This window comes from Hyperoodon ampullatus (genome assembly GCF_949752795.1).
Source record: "Hyperoodon ampullatus genome assembly, chromosome: 1".
Classification (NCBI taxonomy): Eukaryota; Metazoa; Chordata; class Mammalia; order Artiodactyla; family Ziphiidae; genus Hyperoodon; species Hyperoodon ampullatus.
In genome coordinates this window covers 103420475-103440794 of record NC_136914.1, presented here as the reverse complement: position 1 = coordinate 103440794, position 20320 = coordinate 103420475, and the positions used below count along the sequence as shown (strand labels likewise).

At 34.9% G+C, this 20320-nt stretch overlaps 1 protein-coding gene across 10 annotated transcripts in view; it reads left to right on the top strand.

Moving 5' to 3' along the window:
- The window catches only part of EPHA5 (EPH receptor A5), a gene marked incomplete at both ends in the record, with an annotated part of 319089 nt that overhangs the window by 284679 nt on the left and 14090 nt on the right, over positions 1-20320 (top strand). For all 10 annotated transcript variants that reach the window (XM_079712446.1, XM_079712444.1, XM_079712445.1 and 7 more), the window contains 3 exons: positions 6005-6066; positions 7897-8106; positions 10771-10920. In XM_079712446.1, the coding sequence (XP_079568572.1) occupies positions 6005-6066; positions 7897-8106; positions 10771-10920 (422 nt within the window). The remainder of the gene's footprint in view (positions 1-6004; positions 6067-7896; positions 8107-10770; positions 10921-20320) is intronic.

Below are 20320 nucleotides of genomic sequence, written 5' to 3'. Positions count from 1 at the left end.
AACTCCTTTGCAAATTCGTCTGACTCCACAAGTAATTATCCACCTTTGTCAGAGCAATTCTAATTTATTTTTAATTTGAGAAATGAGCAGCTAATGAGAAAGTTTATATCAATATAAACAATCTGAAATAAAAGAGGATATTAAGGAAAATTTGGAATTTCTATTTAATAGAAACATTTGGTGTTTCCATTTCAGGTAAGGTATAGAGGCTTTTGATTTTATAGTCTTTCCTAAAATTAAAATTACGTAATTTTAAAAGTAGTTTTCCCTAAAGTGTTAACCAATAAATAAGGGTCATAATGGAATTAAAATATCTGCGTACCTTTCTAAGTTCTGATTGCCCCATACTTCATCCTCCCTTCACATTCCGCAACTTGATAAGCATTATCTATTTCTACTACAAGCACAGGGTCCCATTTTCTGGGTGACCATTAACCATTAATAATTGAATCATGATATTTCTTATTCCAAGCTTCCCTTGGAATAAAAATAAAAGTAATTTCAAACAGCTACAAGTGTTAATGTACTAAATGGAATACAACCCAAATAGAATGGCATAGTGAAATAAAACTATAGATATATAAGTATAAGCACAGGCTTACTTTTAATTATTTACAAATCTTGTAAAATGTTTGCAAGAGAAACCAGTGACAGTTGTTTTCCAGTGAATTGTGATGTTTCTAAGTCAAATGCTCCCTTATACCTTTAAGTGGTACCACGTGTTTTTTTGTTTGTTTGTTTGTTTGTTTGTTTGGGGGGGTTCACGGGCTTCTCACTGTTGTGGCCTCGCCCGTTGCGGAACACAGGCTCTGGACGCGCAGGCTCAGCAGCCATGGCTTACGGGCCTAGCCGCTCCACGGCATGTGGGATCTTCCCGGACCGGGGCACGAACCCGTGTCCCCTGCATCGGCAGGCGGACTCTCAACCACTGCGCCACCAGGGAAGCCCTCCACGTGTTTTTTGATGCACTCGTGGTTTCAGAAAAGCAGGTAGTACCAATGCAAATAAAATAATAAGCCCAGATTTAGTTGCAACACTTGTGATGTAGCCTAGTTCAGTATTTCTCAAAATACAACGTGCCTTTGAGGATATTGCTAAAATGCAGAATCTGTTTTAATAGATTGGATTGGGCACTGAGATTTTGCATTTCTAGCAAGCCCTCGGGTGATAGCTATGCCACTTGTCAAGGGCCATGCTCTGAAAAGCAAGGACTGAATCAACACTCCCCAAAATTTGTCTCACCTAACTTTGAGATAGCTTGTGAAAAAGACTGCTTTACCAGAAGGGGCGTGTTCTATTCTCTCTTGGATTTTGTTGGACATTAGCACCAAAATAATCACTTACTAAGGAAGCAAATGCAGTTTTGTTTTACTGTGGTAAGGAAAACCCACATATCATGATATCTACCCTATTAAATTTTTAGGTGTATATACAGTTTTTTTTAATTGTAAGCACAATGTTGTACGGCTGATCTCTAGAAACTTTTTGTCTTACATAACTAAAACTTTATACCTATTGAACAGTAATTCCTTCTTTACCCCTCCCCCAGCCACTGGCAGCCACCGTTCTACTTTCTGTTTCTGTGGGTTTGACTACTTTAGATACTTCATATAAGTGGAATCCAAGACCTATCCACTTCACTATCGAACACTTCAGAACGCTTGGAGCATATATAAATAATGATCATACATAAGAATATATTATTTATTGAAAGCAACTGAATTCCTACCAGATCTGCCATTAATGCATGAACAGTTTGTTATAGCATAGTCATCAACAGTTTGTTGTGGCATAGTCATGGAACATATTATCACAAAAGACTAAATATTTGTGAGATTTTAAAGTTAAATTTAAAATTTAAAATAAATATTTGGAAATTATAGGCATCATAGTATGGAGGGAAGGAAAACAACTTTTATAGTCAGGTGGACATGAATTTGATTCTCAACTTTGTTTCTTATACGACTTGCACTAATCAACTCAGGTAATATATTGAATCATTTTAAGCCTCACTTTTCTGTCTCTGAAAAGAGTCTTTTGTAATATCACTGTTATAGAATTTTGATGACAATTAAAAATAGCATCATGCCTTGTAAGTGGGCACTCAGTATATCAATAAACTGTAGTTCTTTTATGATTATCAATACCAAATGATGAAATATGAGGTTGGTGAATTCCACAAATAATGTGTTTCTATTACTACTTAGAATCTGTCTGAACTGGGTCCTCAGTAAATATTATGAAGTAATGTAAAAACTCTACTCTGTGATTAAAATCATGTTTTGACATGCTTTATGAGCTCTTTTTATATTGATTTTTGATAATATGCTTTCAAAATTATTGGCAGATTTACTCTTTGTCTGTACTTCAAGGTAGATAATGGAAAATGATTTATACCATTTTATTGAATTTACAATGTTTAGAGTAAAGCCACATTAATTAATGCTATGTCATTTTTGCAGGCTAGCAGAAACTGAGACAAAACATATGCCAAGCTAAATATAATTATCATTAAAATGGCTCAAGCATGAGAAATAATCAAATGAGTCCTGCATTGTCTTATTCTTGTCAACAAAAGAAGATCATCCTTGTTTGCAAACATGCATTTTAATTGTTTTTCCCCCATTTTCTGAACTATAAGAGGTGTTTTAGGTCCCTATCATATTTTTCAAAACCTACACTGTCATAAATAATGAATCTGACTTTTAAAGCTAAGTGATGAATACTAAAAAAAAAAAATCTTATAGGAGGAATACCAGGTGCCCATCTCCCTAAAAAGCAATTACTTTTTCTCTCCAAATATATATTATTCAATATGAATAAAGTTTCTGATCAGTCATTCTCTTTAGAGTATGCATTCTTTCGTCTAAGCTCAGTGAATCTGGGTTGAATTTAAGGAACAAATTTACCTAAGAAAGAGGTATTTTTACATAGGGATTTTATCCAACTCCTGCTCAGGAGACCTTGGGTGAGCATTAGTAAATATTTACCACTAACCCACAGCTGTAAAAAGAGGGTCTAAAAAATTAGAGGATAGACAGAGAGAAGAGAAAGAAACTGAGAAAATGTTTTCTATTCTCTAGAAAAAGAGAATAGAAGGAAACTGAAGGTTTTGAAGAGTAATATAGAAGTGCTGTAATCATAAAAGGCTTGGGATAAAAAAAAAAGGCTTGGGTGGAGTAGATAATTGTAGACATTGATTAGGCGTTCACTTTGATGGACAAGGCATCTGCTTATGTGGTAGGAGCTGAGAGGTACCAATGAGGGAAAGCTAAGACTATATTCTCTGGATATCTGCTGGAATTCAGTTCTTCCAATTCCAATTAAACTATGACAACTTCCTCAACGGATTTCTGTAAGTGAGAGTCAGATCTACACAGGACATATTCCTAGAAACACAGGCTGATTCTAGAAAATGTAGCCCTTTTCCTAATTTGATCAGGGCTGGTGTTCAGCAAATACATACTTTTTAGCTCTATTAGCTGTAAATTTATTGAAATACTCCCATGCTATTTGATAAAAAGCTGAAGCCAGGGTTACCCACATGTCCCTTTTAAATGCTTACTCAGCTTCATCTCTGGGTACTTCTGAATTCCTGAAATCAGGCAGATGAAGAGGTGATGTCTGGTACACCAGGACATTCTGATATTCCAGCATTATGGCTGGTTGAACTTCAGACATGTAGGTCTCTGTGCCAAAACAGTTATCAAAAATTTTGGCTGCCGCCCTTGGGGAAGCATATTAATTCTGGACTTTTGAAGGAAAAGGGGTTTCAACAGTAATAAAAGCCGGAGGTAGGCTCTAGGATTGAAGAATGGGACCAAAAGGGCCTAAAGCAGAATTTTGTCTATTTAGAGTTTGTCTGAGGACCATTAAAATGGGTGTGGCATCATTAAAATGAAGTTAAATTGGAAGCATATCTCAATTCATGAACTTAGATTACAGCCATAGTAAGGAGAAAAAGCAGTTATAATCTTTTTTTCTGTTATGTTGTCTTGGCCGTTTACAAATACAATGAGTCATTCTTTTTTTTCTAACTAAGGTATTGTATATCCAGTCAGTTTTAAAAATCAACATTCCCCAACTCATCTCCTGTCACTTCCTGAATTACAAAGCAAAATTCAGCCCTCTAGTCATGTTTGAACTTGATGAACACTTTCATGACAAGATACCTTGGCCCATGCTGCCTCTTCTTCCTGGAATATCTGTCACCTTTTATTACATCAGTGATGCTGTCAATCTTCCAAATTCATATTAAATGACATCTCCAATGTATATTCTCTACACAAGGGATGTTTTACCTAACGTAGGCATAGTACAAATATATGAAAAATGAATTTTTTAGACAAAGTTTTTAAATAACTTTTACAAACTTTAAAGAGGAGGAGAAATGCATCTGCCTTTTTAGCATTACATGTCACATTTCATTCAAAGAATAATGCTTCTAAAGTATTTTAAAAGAAGATAATTGTCTGAGTGAGAAATTAGACTGACCTACCTTATTATACTAAATAGTGAGTTTTAAGTGATTTTGGAATGAAAACTCCTTTTTCTTTCTAGTTATTTCTCTTTCATGCAATTGTCTAACTTTCTATATCTCTGTTTACATTTCAGACTAATGTTGTATGAATAAATATAAAAGTTCTAACTCTATGACCTGAATGAATCACATCTCAAGTAAAATACAGATACCCTTCTGGAGAATGCCATTAAGTTAATTACAGTGCATTTCATAATTGAATAGGCCCTGTTTCCCTTCATAATATAAAAGGTTAATTAATAGATATACAAGATAGAATTTTACTATCATAAGGTCTTTTTTTACTTACCTAAAAATAGTTTAGATTAACACTAAAATTGTATGTAGTATACTTTTATAAAGAGTAAAGGGGCATGTTTTAAAATATAGTAAGGTTAGCACGGAGTGATAAAACTAACAACCATATTTTAGACATTTTTTCATATAGCAAAGATTTTTTATCTTATATTTTTCATCTTGTATCACAGACATATTACACACTAAATGCCATAATTTTATGAGGGATAAAATATGATCTATTCTCTTAGTCGACTTATATCTAGCAATGAAACCCCACAGATACAAAGTTGATAATGTTTATAAAATAATAATACATAGCAAATTCTAAGTGACAGGCACTATTTTAAGTGACCTGGGTAACAATATGACTTGGTGGATACTCACAGTAACTCTATGAGGCAGGTGCCATTAATATCTCCATTTTACAGATGAGAAAAATGAGATACAGAGATAAGAGTTGATTTGCCCAAGATCACTTGATAGTAAGTGATTGATCTGGAATACAAAGTCAAGCAGTGTAGCTCCAGAGTCTGTCTGGCTATAGTTTTATATCAGACATGAAAAGAGGAGGACCTCATCCATCAGAATGATGATTGCAAGAGAAGTTTCCAGACAGCAAGAGGCATCAGAACAGGGTTTTGAAGAATGAAAAAATTTGGGTTGATAAAGATCATAAGTATGTGGCAGAGAAGGAAAAGGGAGGTAGCCATAAGTAAATGAATTATAAGAACATAGAAATAAAGTTTTGAAAATACAACATATATTCCAGGCATCATAAACAGGGTAGTTAGACTGGACAAGAGTTTTTATTTAGAACTGTGAGGAAGATGAATATGTTTTCAGTGCTTTGCTGGATATTATTATTTGGCACTTTATATCATTACCTCTATTAAAATAAAATTCATCCTTAAACTCATTTTCTACATAAATTGATTTTGGTATTGAAAATTATGGATTTTTGAATCTTAAATGTCAATCTTTATCATTCTTGTGATACTTTCTTCTCACTGACCCAATTTAGTATATACTAAGATATCATCAGGTTATAAATTTATTTGCTACTCAAAAATGACTATTTTTTAACAGATGTATATAATTTGGACAATAAAAACTTCCAGGTAAACTTTTCCTGGATAAGAGTACAAAATCTAAAAGCAACAGTTTATACCACTGTGTTCTTTTCAGGTAAACCAGTGATGATAGTGACAGAGTATATGGAAAATGGCTCTTTAGACACATTTTTAAAGGTAAGATATGAGACAAATGTAGCTATTCAAAGTGTTATTCATATATTGACCATGATGTTGAAGTTGAAATCCAGCCACTTTAAAGCTAAATTTTAAATAGAAATATCTGGAGTCAGGATAATTATACTACAAAAATTAACTTTGGTTTGAAAATTATCCACTTCAGAAAATGTATATAAATCCAAATTACGTGTCTCTACAGTTCAAGTGTAGGTTAATGTGCTCCCCCCCCAAAAAAAAAATAAAAGAAGGAAGGAAGGAAGGAGGAAAGGAAGGAAGGAAAGGAGAAAAAGAGAAGACTCTATAGGTACTTAACTCACTCTGAAGTAAGTCAGACAGAGAAAGACAAATATCATATGATATCGCTTATATGTGGAATCTAAAAAAATAGTACAATTGAACTTATTCACAAAACAAAAATAGAGTCACAGATGTAGAAAACAAACTTATGGTTAATAGGGGAGGAAATGGGGGAGGGGAGATAAGTTGGGAGATTGTGATTGACATATACACACTACACTACTATGTATAAAATAGATAACTAATAAGGACCTACTGTATAGCACAGGGAACTCTACTCAATACTCTGTAATGACCTATATGGGAAAATAATCTTAAAAAAAGTCAATATATGTATATGTGTAACTGATTTACTTTGCCGTACAGCAGAAACTAACACAATGTTGTAAATCAACTATACTTCAACAAAAATTTTTTTAAAAAGAAAAAAAAAAATACTTAACTCTCTCAAAGTATATCAGGCAGAAAAAGGAAAATGTCTAAAAAGTCCATGAAAATCATCTATATTAACGAAAGAGTCAAATAGATTCATAACTCATCTGAGGGCCAGTCACTACTTGTACCAGCAGAGTCATTATGTGATAACAGACAGTAGCGAATGTTGTCAGATCTTCTGGATTTTAGGAAAAGATTGTATTTTTAAATATGTAAGTCTTCAAATTTTAAACGTTGGCAATTCATTTTATTAATAAATAGCATATGCTAGACAATGTAACATGTTTGCAGGCCTTTTTAAACCTGTAGTCTGGCAGCTTTTCACTTTCAATATAGCAACTATTGCTACTGATTAAAAGTAATGGGACAGTGGCATTAATGGCGATTATAAGAAGGGCCTGTGCATTGAATATGACAGGGGTCCACTGACAAGGCAAACTTCCCTTTCAATCTCCAGCCTCTACCAGATTCTGCTGCCAAATTTCTTTTACATATATTTAAGTTCTTCAGTCTCTTAATGTCACATCATTCCTTTATTTCAAAATAAGCATCAGTTGAGCCTTATTCTGTGTGTCTGCACCAAGTCCAGTGCCCTTGACAAAGACAGCAAGCTTCCAAGAAATGCTAACATTCTCCTGGTCATTGTTCAGTCCCTCCCTCCGCCATCTGTTATTGCAGATTCTCCCTTACTTCCTCTGGTCACTTCTTCCTTACTCCAATATGCCTATCCAGCCAGCTTCTTTTAAGTCACTTCAAAAATGTGCAGTGTTAACCCAAGGCAAGCACTAGGTTGAAGTCATGAAAACACTCCTCTGATGACTGAGAATAAAAGATTACAATGCAGAAAAGAGCAACTATAAGTGAGATTTTTGTCAAGGGCTTTCAAAACCTTTATCTGCTTTGACCGAGCAGAGGACTGTTACGCATTATCAAGTTAACTATCTATTGCTTAACTTTTTCCATTCTCCTTCAGATAGGAATTGCATATGAATTTGGTAGTAGTATATATTAATTTGGAGATTGAAGGAAGATCCTTTTATATTTTCCCTTAATGATTGGGGTTGTAGGACTAATATTTCTATATAATCATTACAGAAAAATGACGGGCAGTTCACTGTGATCCAGCTGGTTGGTATGCTGAGAGGCATTGCTGCAGGAATGAAGTACCTTTCTGACATGGGCTACGTGCATAGAGACCTTGCTGCCAGAAACATCTTAATAAATAGTAACCTTGTGTGCAAAGTGTCTGACTTTGGGCTTTCCAGGGTACTGGAAGATGATCCTGAGGCAGCCTACACTACTAGGGTAAGAGCTAACGGAATGAATTTCTGAAATACTAGACTACAGACATTTAATATTTAAGTTTTTAAAGGAAATAGAAAAAAAAAGAAAGAAATTCCTGCAAAATAGGAAGAAAAAGTGAGAAAAAGGGGAAGGTGGATTTAAAAAATCCAGATAACTCTCCTTGTTAGATACCAGAAAATTCAAATATTAAATTCAGATAAGCCAAGCATTCACTTTATGAGTCTTAGTAGTTCATTTTATCCTTGCAGATACTGAAAATAAAAAGTTTGAGTTCATAGTGGATGCAACTCATAAAATTATATATAGTATTAAATGTAAAAGAAAAAGTTAAAGAGAGAATCTCCTGCATTAAAAGCAATAAATATATTATATATACATATATTAACATTACTGGCAGTATTTTAATTCCTAATTTCTTTTATACTATGTAAATTGTTAAGCCCACATCTATGAACAATTGGTCACTAATTCACATTGTCATAATTAGCATAAATCAACACCCTTTTCCAGCAAAGTAATTGCTTCCTAAATTGCTGTTGTATAATTGACAGTTTTTTTCTGTGGAAAACTGTGGGAATTGATGCAACAGAATTTTCTGGACAGTCTGTATATTGCACTTCTTGAGTTTTAATCCCTTTTAATAAACTACATTTGTTTAATTCTAAATCTTCTGAAGGGCATCAAGATAGCCTCAATGTTTAAACTTCTTATGAGAACAGGAATTTATCATTATATCTTTTTCATTATACAATGTGGCTAACTTTTGTTTCAATACAGAATACTTATGTCATCTCTTATTCTTATGATAGATGTTACACATTTTCTTATTTAATTCAATGTTTTAAAATTACTTCTACTCATAGTCTAACAATAATCTATAGATTATAAGGCTGTTTATTTTTCATTGCTGCATTGTGATTTATGGATAGTTAAGGATTATACTATGATGAAGATCATGAGTAACTTATCTAAGCAAACAAAACCTTCAAATTGTCAGCTTAATAAATCAATAAATTAATTGGTGGAATATCCCTTTCCTTCTAGACCTAATTATTATTGTCATTATTTGAGTTAAATGAAACCTCAATTAGGAATTCTCCTGGGATTAGAGTTACACTTAATAAACTTGGCCTAAGCAAGATTGAGGTTATAGAAAAATCCATTCCCAGCATGACTGGTTGGTGTCTCAGTTAAATGCATAAAGTAAATATGTCAAGGTCTGTGTGAATGTGTCATGCTGGTGGAGGGGGAGGGGGAGAGGAGCCAGAGATCCTGAGACACTCAAGACTTACTCCTGGGAAATGGGGTGTGGCAGCACTTCGTGGAAAATCCATATACTGAGAGATTAGCCAATAAGGGAACTTCAGATAATATTGATGTCCAATATGATGGTCAGAGGAGCAGGAGAAAATTTCTAGGCTGAAGTTTAAAGTAATAGACACATTACAATTTCAAGAGGAATTGTAATAATTATAGATGATCCCAATGCCACATAGCCAGGCCTAATAATGTGATCTTGCCTATGAATAATTAATTAACAAAAATTATGTTTCAGGAAAGTCTTCTCAATGTGGTGCTACCATATTTCTAAAGAGCAAATAATTCAAACTTAGTTTCAATAATTCAAATTAACATCAACTCAGAACAATTTTAAGCATTACATGAAATTGTTATTTCTTCATATATCCTGAAACTTTGGTTCATAAAGAAAGATTAAGTCCCATTTTTTCTAGTATGTGAATTATTTTTTTTTCTTCCTGCAAAACAGGAAGGCATATATTAGTCTTTTTACAGGAAAATATTCAAAACACACACTTCTCTCTTTCTCTCTTTTAAAATATATTTGCTTATAGATGAAATGTTTGGTTGCATTGATTTTTCTTCTTTTAAAAATGAGGAGAAAAAGGTTTACCCTGAAAGGTGTGGGATATAAAAGTGTTATCTTATGAACTAGGAGAAAACTTACCAAATCATTGTTTTTATCATGTAAAAACCCCGAACTTGATAATATTGTAAGTTTTCCCCCGTAATCTAATTTTAATAATTTTTAATTTGGTTGAATCTCATTTAGATACTTACCTTTTAGGTTAAAACAAAAACAGTTTGACCAAACACACACTAAAATATGACAATGGGAAATAAGAGAAATCAAGACTAAAAGAAATTGCACGGTGTCAGGAGAAAGTCTAACTAAGTTTTTAACATATCTGATTTTCATGCTTGTCTTATTAACTTTTAAACTTCTCATGGTTACATTCAGCAATCAAGACTATCTATTTACAGTCCCTATATTAAAGGAAAAATGAACCCTGGGAATTTGAGTCCTTTACTTTCTGTTAGAAAGTCATGAAAGTATACCTTATTGATTTGACTGACTGCCTGCTTTCCACACTTAGAGCTGCCATCCTGATACTGTAATTGAGATGTGGGTCCTGTATATGTTCCAGTAGTCAAACAGAATTTAAACTAGAAAGCTTGCAGCCAGCCAATTAGTAGTCAGCCTACAAGTGCTTATGGGCTGAGATATGTGAAAAGAGACTGTATGCTGTCAAACAGATTCACTTAAAAATGTTACATCTCTTTCTAGATCTTTTCAGTGAGGAAGCAGTATCCTTAGATACATTTGAAGTATGTGGGAATTTTTTTCTTCTTTTTCAATTGTAGGGAGGCAAAATTCCAATCAGATGGACTGCCCCAGAAGCTATAGCTTTCCGAAAGTTTACCTCTGCCAGTGATGTCTGGAGCTATGGGATCGTGATGTGGGAGGTTGTGTCTTATGGAGAGAGACCCTACTGGGAGATGACTAACCAAGATGTAAGTATGGAACTACTCCCCCTAAAGTTTTAATTGAAACAGTTAGTTCTCTGAGTCGGGAGACTATATATGTGTGTGTGTGTGTGTGTGTGTGTGTGTGTGTGTGTGTATTTCTGAAAATGACACGCTTAAAAAAGTGAAATACTCTTTGCTTAACCTCTGACCTGTTTTGTTGTCATTAAAATCCTTTATGCAATAGCTCAAAATAAGTTAGTACAAAGAAAAGCAAGTTACTGTTATATAAAAGCTTGCCAGACAGTTCTAGCAGTACTGTAGTGCTGTGTTACTCATTTTATGTCAGTATCATTTTCAAAAATGAAGAAAGATCTATCAAAAAAATGAATACTGACAGACAAGTTTTTATGACATGCACTTGATAAAGGGAGCTAAAACTCCAAACCAAAAGGGTGAATGATATCGATTTAATAGTGGATGCTCTTAGAGGATAAAAAGAAATAATCTGTTTCTTTACATTAAAAAAATTTAGGAAGAGTAATATTGTCTATTTAATTTGGGAAATAAACAGATTGTTCTCCCACGTGGAGAAATAATTCAGGCTTAGAATAATAGAACCCTGGAATTAAAGAAATCATGAAAGAATCTTCTATTCAAGTTCAGAATGATGCCTGACTACATGGCTCTTTGGTTTTTGACTTCGTAATTGTTACTATTCAATATAGCCCTTTCTATTTTGGATTGCATTGAAATTTGATATTTTTCTTCAAATAATTATAAAAGCTGTCTTTTATTGAGCCCTTACTATATGCCATACTCTGTTTTAAATGAGTTACCAACTAATAGCTCATTACTTCTTTATATAAAAACCAGTATAATGGACTTATAACCAGTATAATGGTCTTAACTAAATACCATGCTGATTTAAAACATTTCTTTTTTTTCCTCCAATTATTTCTTTCATCCATGCTCTGTAAAATCTCCTGCTCCTATGCCTTCAGGGGTTATTAGACAGGTGCTTTAGCTCTCTGGCTTTATTTTGGTGAATCAACAGTACCACGCCAGTAATTGACTCACTTTCAGATATAAAAATCCAAGTCCAATCTAAATCAGAGTCAATCTTATATCCATTTCAAAGTGTTTTCCACAACTGCAGGGCCAACCTGACCCTAAGTAGCAAGATTGAGAAGGAAGAATTGTCAGATTCTTGCTTTCCTCTCTGCAAGGTCCTTAAAGAGGAGGATGTACTCCAACTGAGATGTCCCAGAGTTCCTCGAGCTTGCTGCCTGCTCCCCACTTCACAGTGTCTAATGGTACCTTACACATGTCTGCTTCACCTGAGGAAAGCACATCCTTGTTTGATGTTCTACCAGTTTTCCCTCTTTTAGATACTATTGCAGGCTACCCCAGCCACCCTGCCTTCTTCAGATTTCCCCAGATGAGAAGCCAGGGTCACCCTGTGGCTTTCCCAAGAAATATTTCACAGCGTTCTTTTCGGATAGCAATAGTAAATTAGGCTGATGGATTCCCGTCTCTCAAAAAGCATACTGAAAGGCAAAGAGTCTTCCTTTCTTTTAGTCATCTAAAATTTCTACAACGAGTTTTCTTTTGCCCTGTTCACTTGACCTAGTGAAGGGTTGCTGACCGCTGTTTCTCTCAGTTTGAGAGAACGTTGTATCTATTGTCTTCAACTTTATGGTTTTAGGGGCACGACTATGGCCAAAGTATTGAATTCTTGTCACACATTTAACAACCCATCAGAGAGATATTATTTCTGTCTGGCTGTTAATAAACTGAAACTTAAGAGATTAAATGATTTTCTTAATGCCACAAAAATAATAAAAGTTATATCAGAAATTTCAACCTGGTTCTCCAAAATTTTAATACCTAACCACTACACTGTTTCCAATTGAATCAATGTTTACATCCTCCCTTTCATTTCCAACCAGTGATCCTAGATCAACCTTCTAATTGAATGTAAAATATTCAATTCAATATATAATGATTACTATGAATTAATCTAGCCGAGACAAAGACCAGACCTATTTGCTGCTTGCTACTCTCCAGATAAATGCCGAATGATAACTTGAGATGTATGTTTTGGCTTCTGACTTCTCTCAAGGCTCATTTCAATGCCATTTTTCCTTTTAGTTTTTGTGAAAGTATTTTATTCTGTAATGCCAGCAAGCCTGCTCCCTTCACTCAAGGAAAACATTTACCCCTTATTTACCTAGTGTTTTAACTCCTTCTCACTTGAGATATTTTGAATTCTGATTCTATCACTTGGAATTATTAGTCTTTCCCAACTATGTGTATAATATGTGTAGGATTATTATTCACATTATTGGAAAATATTCCTGATATAGCTGTATCTGTCACAAATAAAATGATAGATCAAAGTAGAACATAATGCTAGGTGAATGCTCATAAGTGTTTCTACTGTTCTGGACTGTGCTTGTTCATGCTCCTGGGGGTTGGCTGATCTATACTGGTAAACCTTGGCTCTGCTCCACACAGCCCTCCTCTTCTTTCAGAGACCAGCAGGCTAGCCTAGATATGAGCTCATTTTTCCCATGGCTGAAGGGTGAGAATAAGCCCAGCTTGCAACATTCCATTGTCCAATCCCATAATCAGAGGATCAGTCCACTCACACTGCTCATTGTGAATGGACAATATAAAGTTATATGGAAAAGGACATAGAAACAAAGAGGTGTGAATAATTCAGAACAGATATTTTTCCTGATTTCAGCCATTTGAGAGCCTTGATACTTTTTCAGATAACTTTATTTCAAACTATTTAGAAAAATACAAGGAAGTGCTAATATTTTTGGACATAATAAGAGTAAAAACTAATATTTTGACATTGGCTGGGTTTTCCAAGAATCTAAATGAGGTTTACAGAAAAATATTATACAGTTAAAGATCTTTCTAAAATGTCTGCCTTTAATAGAAGGTCCAATACATGCTTTGCATTTTCTCAGCAAGTTTACTAGTATTAGTGGCATTTAGTTTCTAGATATGGCATTAAGTTTGGTATGCCTCAATTTCCATCAAAATTTGTATCTAAGAAACATGACAGATCTACTGTATTTGAAAATCATGATCACTGAATATTTCATTTGAAAAAAAATTCTCAGAAAGCAAAATAGAAGTACTGATTTGGCAGTTTTGAATGATGTATCCCATTATCTCTACATTCCAGATACTGATTCTAAAAAGGCTTTGCCACCATGAAAATGTTACATTACCAAGACATGCAGAATAACCTAAATCTCTCAGAGGAGACCGTCCACTGTGTCAGGAGGATAGAATGCTGTGGTAGGTTTTTTTGGTTTAGGATTGCCTCTGTTATCACAGAGAAAAGCCATAACAACACATAATAAAAATAAACTAAAATGACTAAGATGATTTTAGGTACATATCAGACCATGAACTCTGATTCAAGCTTGGGAATCTAAGATAACATCCTGTAGTCAGTAGAAGCTTCTTTATTTATAGCAAAGATTTTAAATCTCAACATTTTTCAGAACTTAAAATAAAAAACAAAATAAGAAGAGATGTCATTGTATTGCATTTTTATATTTAGTGACAATGTCTTTCTCTTGTATTTATTCAGAAATGTAGGAATACATAGTGTATACTAAGCACATAAATTGCAAAATGTTTGAAAAACTCAAAATGTTTTAAGTAATCTGTTTTTAAAATTTTTTTTAGGCATTCAGGTTTCTAGTACCATTTCTGTCAGCCTAAATCTTACTTTTAAGGAAGCAAAAACTTTGACTCCAGAAGGATGTGAACTCACTTTGTGCTGGGTTTGTCTCTCTCTTGGTCTTCTAAGGATAATGCTGCCCTTGGATACAAGTAATTACTTTAGGGACTGGTAGGTAACCTCATGGAAATTCTTACCCCTTTGGAAAGAAATGAGACATAAAGAAATATCAATACTGCAGTCTAAAATTCCTATACCTTGTTGTTTAAAAACAACTAAAACACAAATCTGAAATTGAAAGAATAGAATCATCTTTGATTCTATAACTCTCAGTCAGTTTCAATGATTATAAAGGGAATGGACTTGAACAGATTTCCAAGATCTCTTTAATCTCTGGAATTCTATTGATCTAAGATTGATATGCAAAGAAAAAGACATACTCAGTACACTTTTAATAGCTATTGGAGACAGAAAAAAAATCTTAGGAAGAAAATTGTTCTATATGGAACTATTTCTATGGCATTTGAGATAATTTCCAGGAATATATAATTAAACTCTAGTCACTTTGGGGGAAGCTTCATATCTCATAGTAACTAAAGGTCTCATCTGTGAAATTTTGAGTAAACACCAAGCAACATAGGTACTCACACTCTGTATAGAACCTAATTCATCAAAACACACAGCTGATGCTCAAAGTTTCCCTATATATTTCCTGGCGCTCACTTATCCAGCCTACACTTTCACACCTCCTGTTATAAAGAATGCACTATCTTACAAAATAGCTCATTTTAATTCTGGGTATTAATTTTTTTCTCATGGTGCAAGAAATCTGATTCCGTGAGGTAATATCCATACCTGTCCCAAATTATTTTCTTGGGAGGCAATTATTTCTCATTTCAATAGTGTGACTCAGCACCAGGATAGAAAGACTGCATATCTGCATGCCAGAGGGACTTAAATGTGAATCTTTCCACTGCAACTTGTTACTTATGTGAATGGGGGCAATAGTTAACCTTCTGGAATGTCACATATTTCACCTGTAAAATGTGTATATGATTTCTATTTTGCAAATATGTGTTAAAAATGAATGTAGATAATATACATACAATTTGCTTCTTAGTACCTATGATATCAATGATCCTGGGCTAGTCTATATGCTCCAAGAAGCCTATGCCATGAGGAAATTACATACACATTAGTATTATTAAAGGGAATTGCTTGTGAGGACAAACATGAAGGGATGAGAGGAAGCTGGGAGAGATGTCAGACTGTGATACAAATCTGACCCCAGGTAGAGTAGAGATCGAAGGAAAGATGATTGGAGGCAAGTATCTGAGTCTGAAGTGCACTTCTAAGAGAGGTTGCCAAGGCCGCCAAAGAGTCCTCAAGCCAGCATTGCCTGTCATAGGAGTCTCATAGGAATGTGCCTATCTTATCACTACCATATTCTGTAATTGACTGGGAGTAACCTATGTAAAGCATGGCCTTGGTGTAAATGTGATGATGGATTTTAGAGGTTTTAGGGTTAAGGACTATAGATGAGTTTCCATCCCTGCAGGTGAAGATATGAGAGACAGATTCTCGAGGTTGCTATGCTCCACCCCTTTTGCAACACAGAGCAACTTTTCCACACAGGTTCAGGAAGAATCTGTTCCATGGTTCTGTGGGGTTTTCTTTCTGAAGGGAAATTCAGCAGAAGCGGGTTATGGACTGAACTGCAGTCTCTGTAGCTTCAGCTGATCTCAGGACCTCATCTGGTCCTTAGCCTCTCCCTCCTCCACTATCCATTCTGACTTCCCATCGCCAACAACCTGGCAGATCATTGTGGCTTAACTGGTAGAGGGAATCAATCCTTCACTCTTGGGGGTTGGCATTTTCTGGCCACAGCTGTTATAAAGGGGTAACAAGAGAGCCCCTTAGAGTATTACCTGGATTCCACATAAATTTCTCCCCACCCCAACTGTGTGAAAACAGCTCAAATGCCCCCTGCTGTTCAGTATCAATAACCTTGGCCATCATGGTGACTCACCTTCTCTTGTGCTTGTACCTGGGAACAAGTAGTCCAAAGTGCCTGGTGACAGCTATAACCGTTTGTCACCTAGCAAGAGTTACTGGGAATGAAGCACACTATAGAAGTTTCTGAGTTGATTGATTTAATACATAAATTGCATCCTGAATAATGACAGCTACTATCAAAGTGTTGCCTCCATGTTGGTGCTTCAGCTGTGCCTTTAAAAGGCCTACCAGCATTCTGTGAAGCTAGTCGCTTCTGGATGATGAACTATGTGTAGTGGTTGCTGGAACCAGCACATATCAGCTGGTGAATTTTCAGAACATTTCTACCTGAATGAGATTATGTTGGTAGCTTACAGTTGACATGGAGCGAGTATTTATATCAGATAAGTGAGAAAATGTTATAAATCTGTTTTCCCTGCAAGAAAAGCCAGTTGTTAAATATTTAGGAGCATATCACTAAGTATGTGATAAACTCACACATCCTTCACTATGAGGTGGATGTTCTAGTTAGGGTATATGCTCGTTGGGAGTCCATGTTTGTGGATCAAGCATTCTAACCTTATAATGCTAGCTGAGGCTCTGTGGGTAAAAGCAAACCAGAATGGGTATGTGTGTCTGAAAGATAAACCGATGACCCTTGCATGATGGAAAGGGCCCAATAGAGTCACCACCCACTGAAGAGTGCCTTATTAGGTGCTCAGTGTTGGGTTTTATATATTGGAAGGAAGAGCAGCATTCTATAAATTGTGTTCAGGCTATTGATTTACATGTCAATACCAAGAAAATGCATAGCTTATGATAATATTTCAGATATAGAAATCTGAAATGGTGTCAGATTGTCTGTAAAAATTCTGGATGGGGCTTCCCTGGTGGCGCAGTGGTTGAGAGTCGGCCTGCCGATGCAGGGGACGCGGGTTCGTGCCCCGGTCCGGGAGGATCCTGCGTGCCGTGGAGCGGCTGGGCCCGTGAGCCATGGCTGATGAGCCTGCGCGTCCGGAGCCTGTGCTCCGCAATGGGAGAGGCCACAAGAGTAAGAAGCCCGCGTATCGAAAAAAAAAAAAAAATTCTGGTTGTCTTTTTATTTTTTTTTCTCTTTTCTTTCATTCATCTCAAACACCTCAATTAACAAAGGTAATCATAATAACAAAGTCAATTGAGATTATGACTAATTGGCCATACATTATATATTGTATGGTAAAATGAACAGCCTAAATAGCATTTTCGCAGATTTTCAGCATTTCACAAACCACCAGAGTACTAATGCCATTCATTTCTCCCCCAAGCTATGAAAGGAACAATAGGTAAAACTGAAAAATAAAAAAAAAAAATCACTTCAAAATGTCTAAATATAAAATCTAAAATTATAGCTCTAAATCTATTTTAAATATAAATTCTAAACATTAATTTAGAATTAAATTCAATGACCTAATTACTGGGCCAAGTTCTAAGTTAACTTAGAGACAGAGTATTATATTTATATATAAAAATTTAGCTGAAAATAAAGTTAAGTAATATATTCTGGAAATAATTTCTCAGATCAAATAACTTACTAATTCCTTTAAAACTAAGGAATTGGTTTAATTCATTCATTACATAATCACATATAAGAATAGCTGCTCAGTGGAGGAAAGACAATATTTTTTTTAAATAGTTGCTAAAGAAAAAAAATAGACATAATTTGTATCAGCTTTGGGGAAAAGCACATTATAAAATATATCATGCTTTAAGGAAATAAGAATGACTGTTTTCACTGCATAGTTAAATATTTCATGATATAAAATATACTAAGACATTTAATTTTGGTACATATATGTTATTAAAGTAATACCACCATCCTTATCCAAAATGCAAAGTATTATAATAAGCAAATTAATAAATAAATGAGCTTCCATTAATATATGAGTGCAAATGGTACTTTTAATTTTTATTATTCATTTATTTGATCACTAGTTATAATTTCTCAAAATCGATTTAGCATTTTTTTCTTTTGTAAATTTTTTATTAGTGCCTATTTCTTATTTATTTGTTGTTTTATTTTATTGTTTTATTATTTTATTTCTCATATGCATGAGATTTTAATACATTAGATACGTTAACCATGTGTTATAGTTTTTGTAAGATTTTCTACGAACACTATCACATAGTTATTCCTTTTTTTTTTAACATCTTTATTGGAGTATAATTGCATTGCAATGGTGTGTTAGTTTCTGCTTTATAACAAAATGAATCAGTTATACATATACATATGTTCCCATATCTCTTCCCTCTTGGTTCTCCCTCCCTCCCACCCTCCCTATCCCACCCCTCTAGGTGATCACAAAGCACCAAGCTGATCTCCCTGTGCTATGCGGCTGCTTCCCACTAGCTATCTATTTTATGTTTGGTAGTGTATATATGTCCATGCCACTCTCTCACTTTGTCACAGTTTAACCTTCCCCCCTCCTGATATGCTCAAGTCCATTCTCTAGTAGGTCTGTGTCTTTATTCCCGTCTTGCCCCTAGGTTGCTCATGACTTTTTTTTTTCTTAGATTCCATATATATGTGTTAGCATACGGTATTTGTTTTTCTCTTTCTGACTTACTTCACTCTGTATGACAGACTCTAGGTCCACCCACCTCACTAAAACAACTAAATTTCATTCCTTTTAATGGCTGAGTAATATTCCACCATATATATGTGCCACATCTTCTTTATCCATTCATCTGTCGATGGACACTTAGGTTGCTTCCATGTCCTGGCTATTGTAAATAGAGCTGCAATGAACATTTTGGTACATGACTCTTACTGAATTATGCTTTTCTCAGGGTATATGCCCAGTAGTGGGATTGCTGGGTCATATGGTAGGTCTATTTTTAGTTTTTTAAAGAACCTCCATACTGTTCTACATAGTGGCTGTATCAATTTCCCACCAACAGTACAAAAGGGTTCCCTTTTCTCCACACCCTCTCCAGCATTTATTGTTTGTAGATGTTTTGATGATGGCCATTTTGACAGGTGTGAGATGATATCTAATTGTAGTTTTGAGTTGCATTTCTCTAATGATTAATGATGTTGAGCATTCTTTCATGTAGTTGTTGGCAAGCTGTATATCTTGTTTGGAGAAATGTCTATTTAGGTCCTCTACCCATTTTTGGATTGGGTTGTTTGTTTTTTTGATATTGAGTTGCATGAGCTGCTTGTAAATTTTGGAGATTAATCCTTTGTCAGTTGCTTCATTTGCAAATATTTTCTCCCATTCTGAGGGTTGTCTTTTGGTCTTGTTTATGGTTTCCTTTGCTGTGCAAAAGGTTTTAAGTTTCATTAGGCCCCATTTGTTTATTTTTGTTTTTATTTCCATTTCTCTAGGAGGTGGGTCAAAAAGGATCTTGCTGTGATTGATGTCATAGAGTGCTCTGCCTATGTTTTCCTCTAAGAGTTTGATGGTGTCTGGCCTTACATTTAGGTCTTTAATCCATTTTGAGTTTATTTTTGTGTATGGTGTTAGGGAGTGTTCTAATTTCATTCTTTTACATGTAGCTGTCCAGTTTTCCCAGCACCACTTATTGAATAGGCTGTCTTTTCTCCAATGTATATTCTTGCCTCCTTTATCAAAGATAAAGTGACCATATGGGTTTATCTCTGGGCTTTCTATCCTGTTTCAGTGATCTATATTTCTGTTTGTGTGCCAGTGCCATACTGTCTTGTAGCTTTGTAGTATAGTCTGAAGTCTGGGAGCCTGA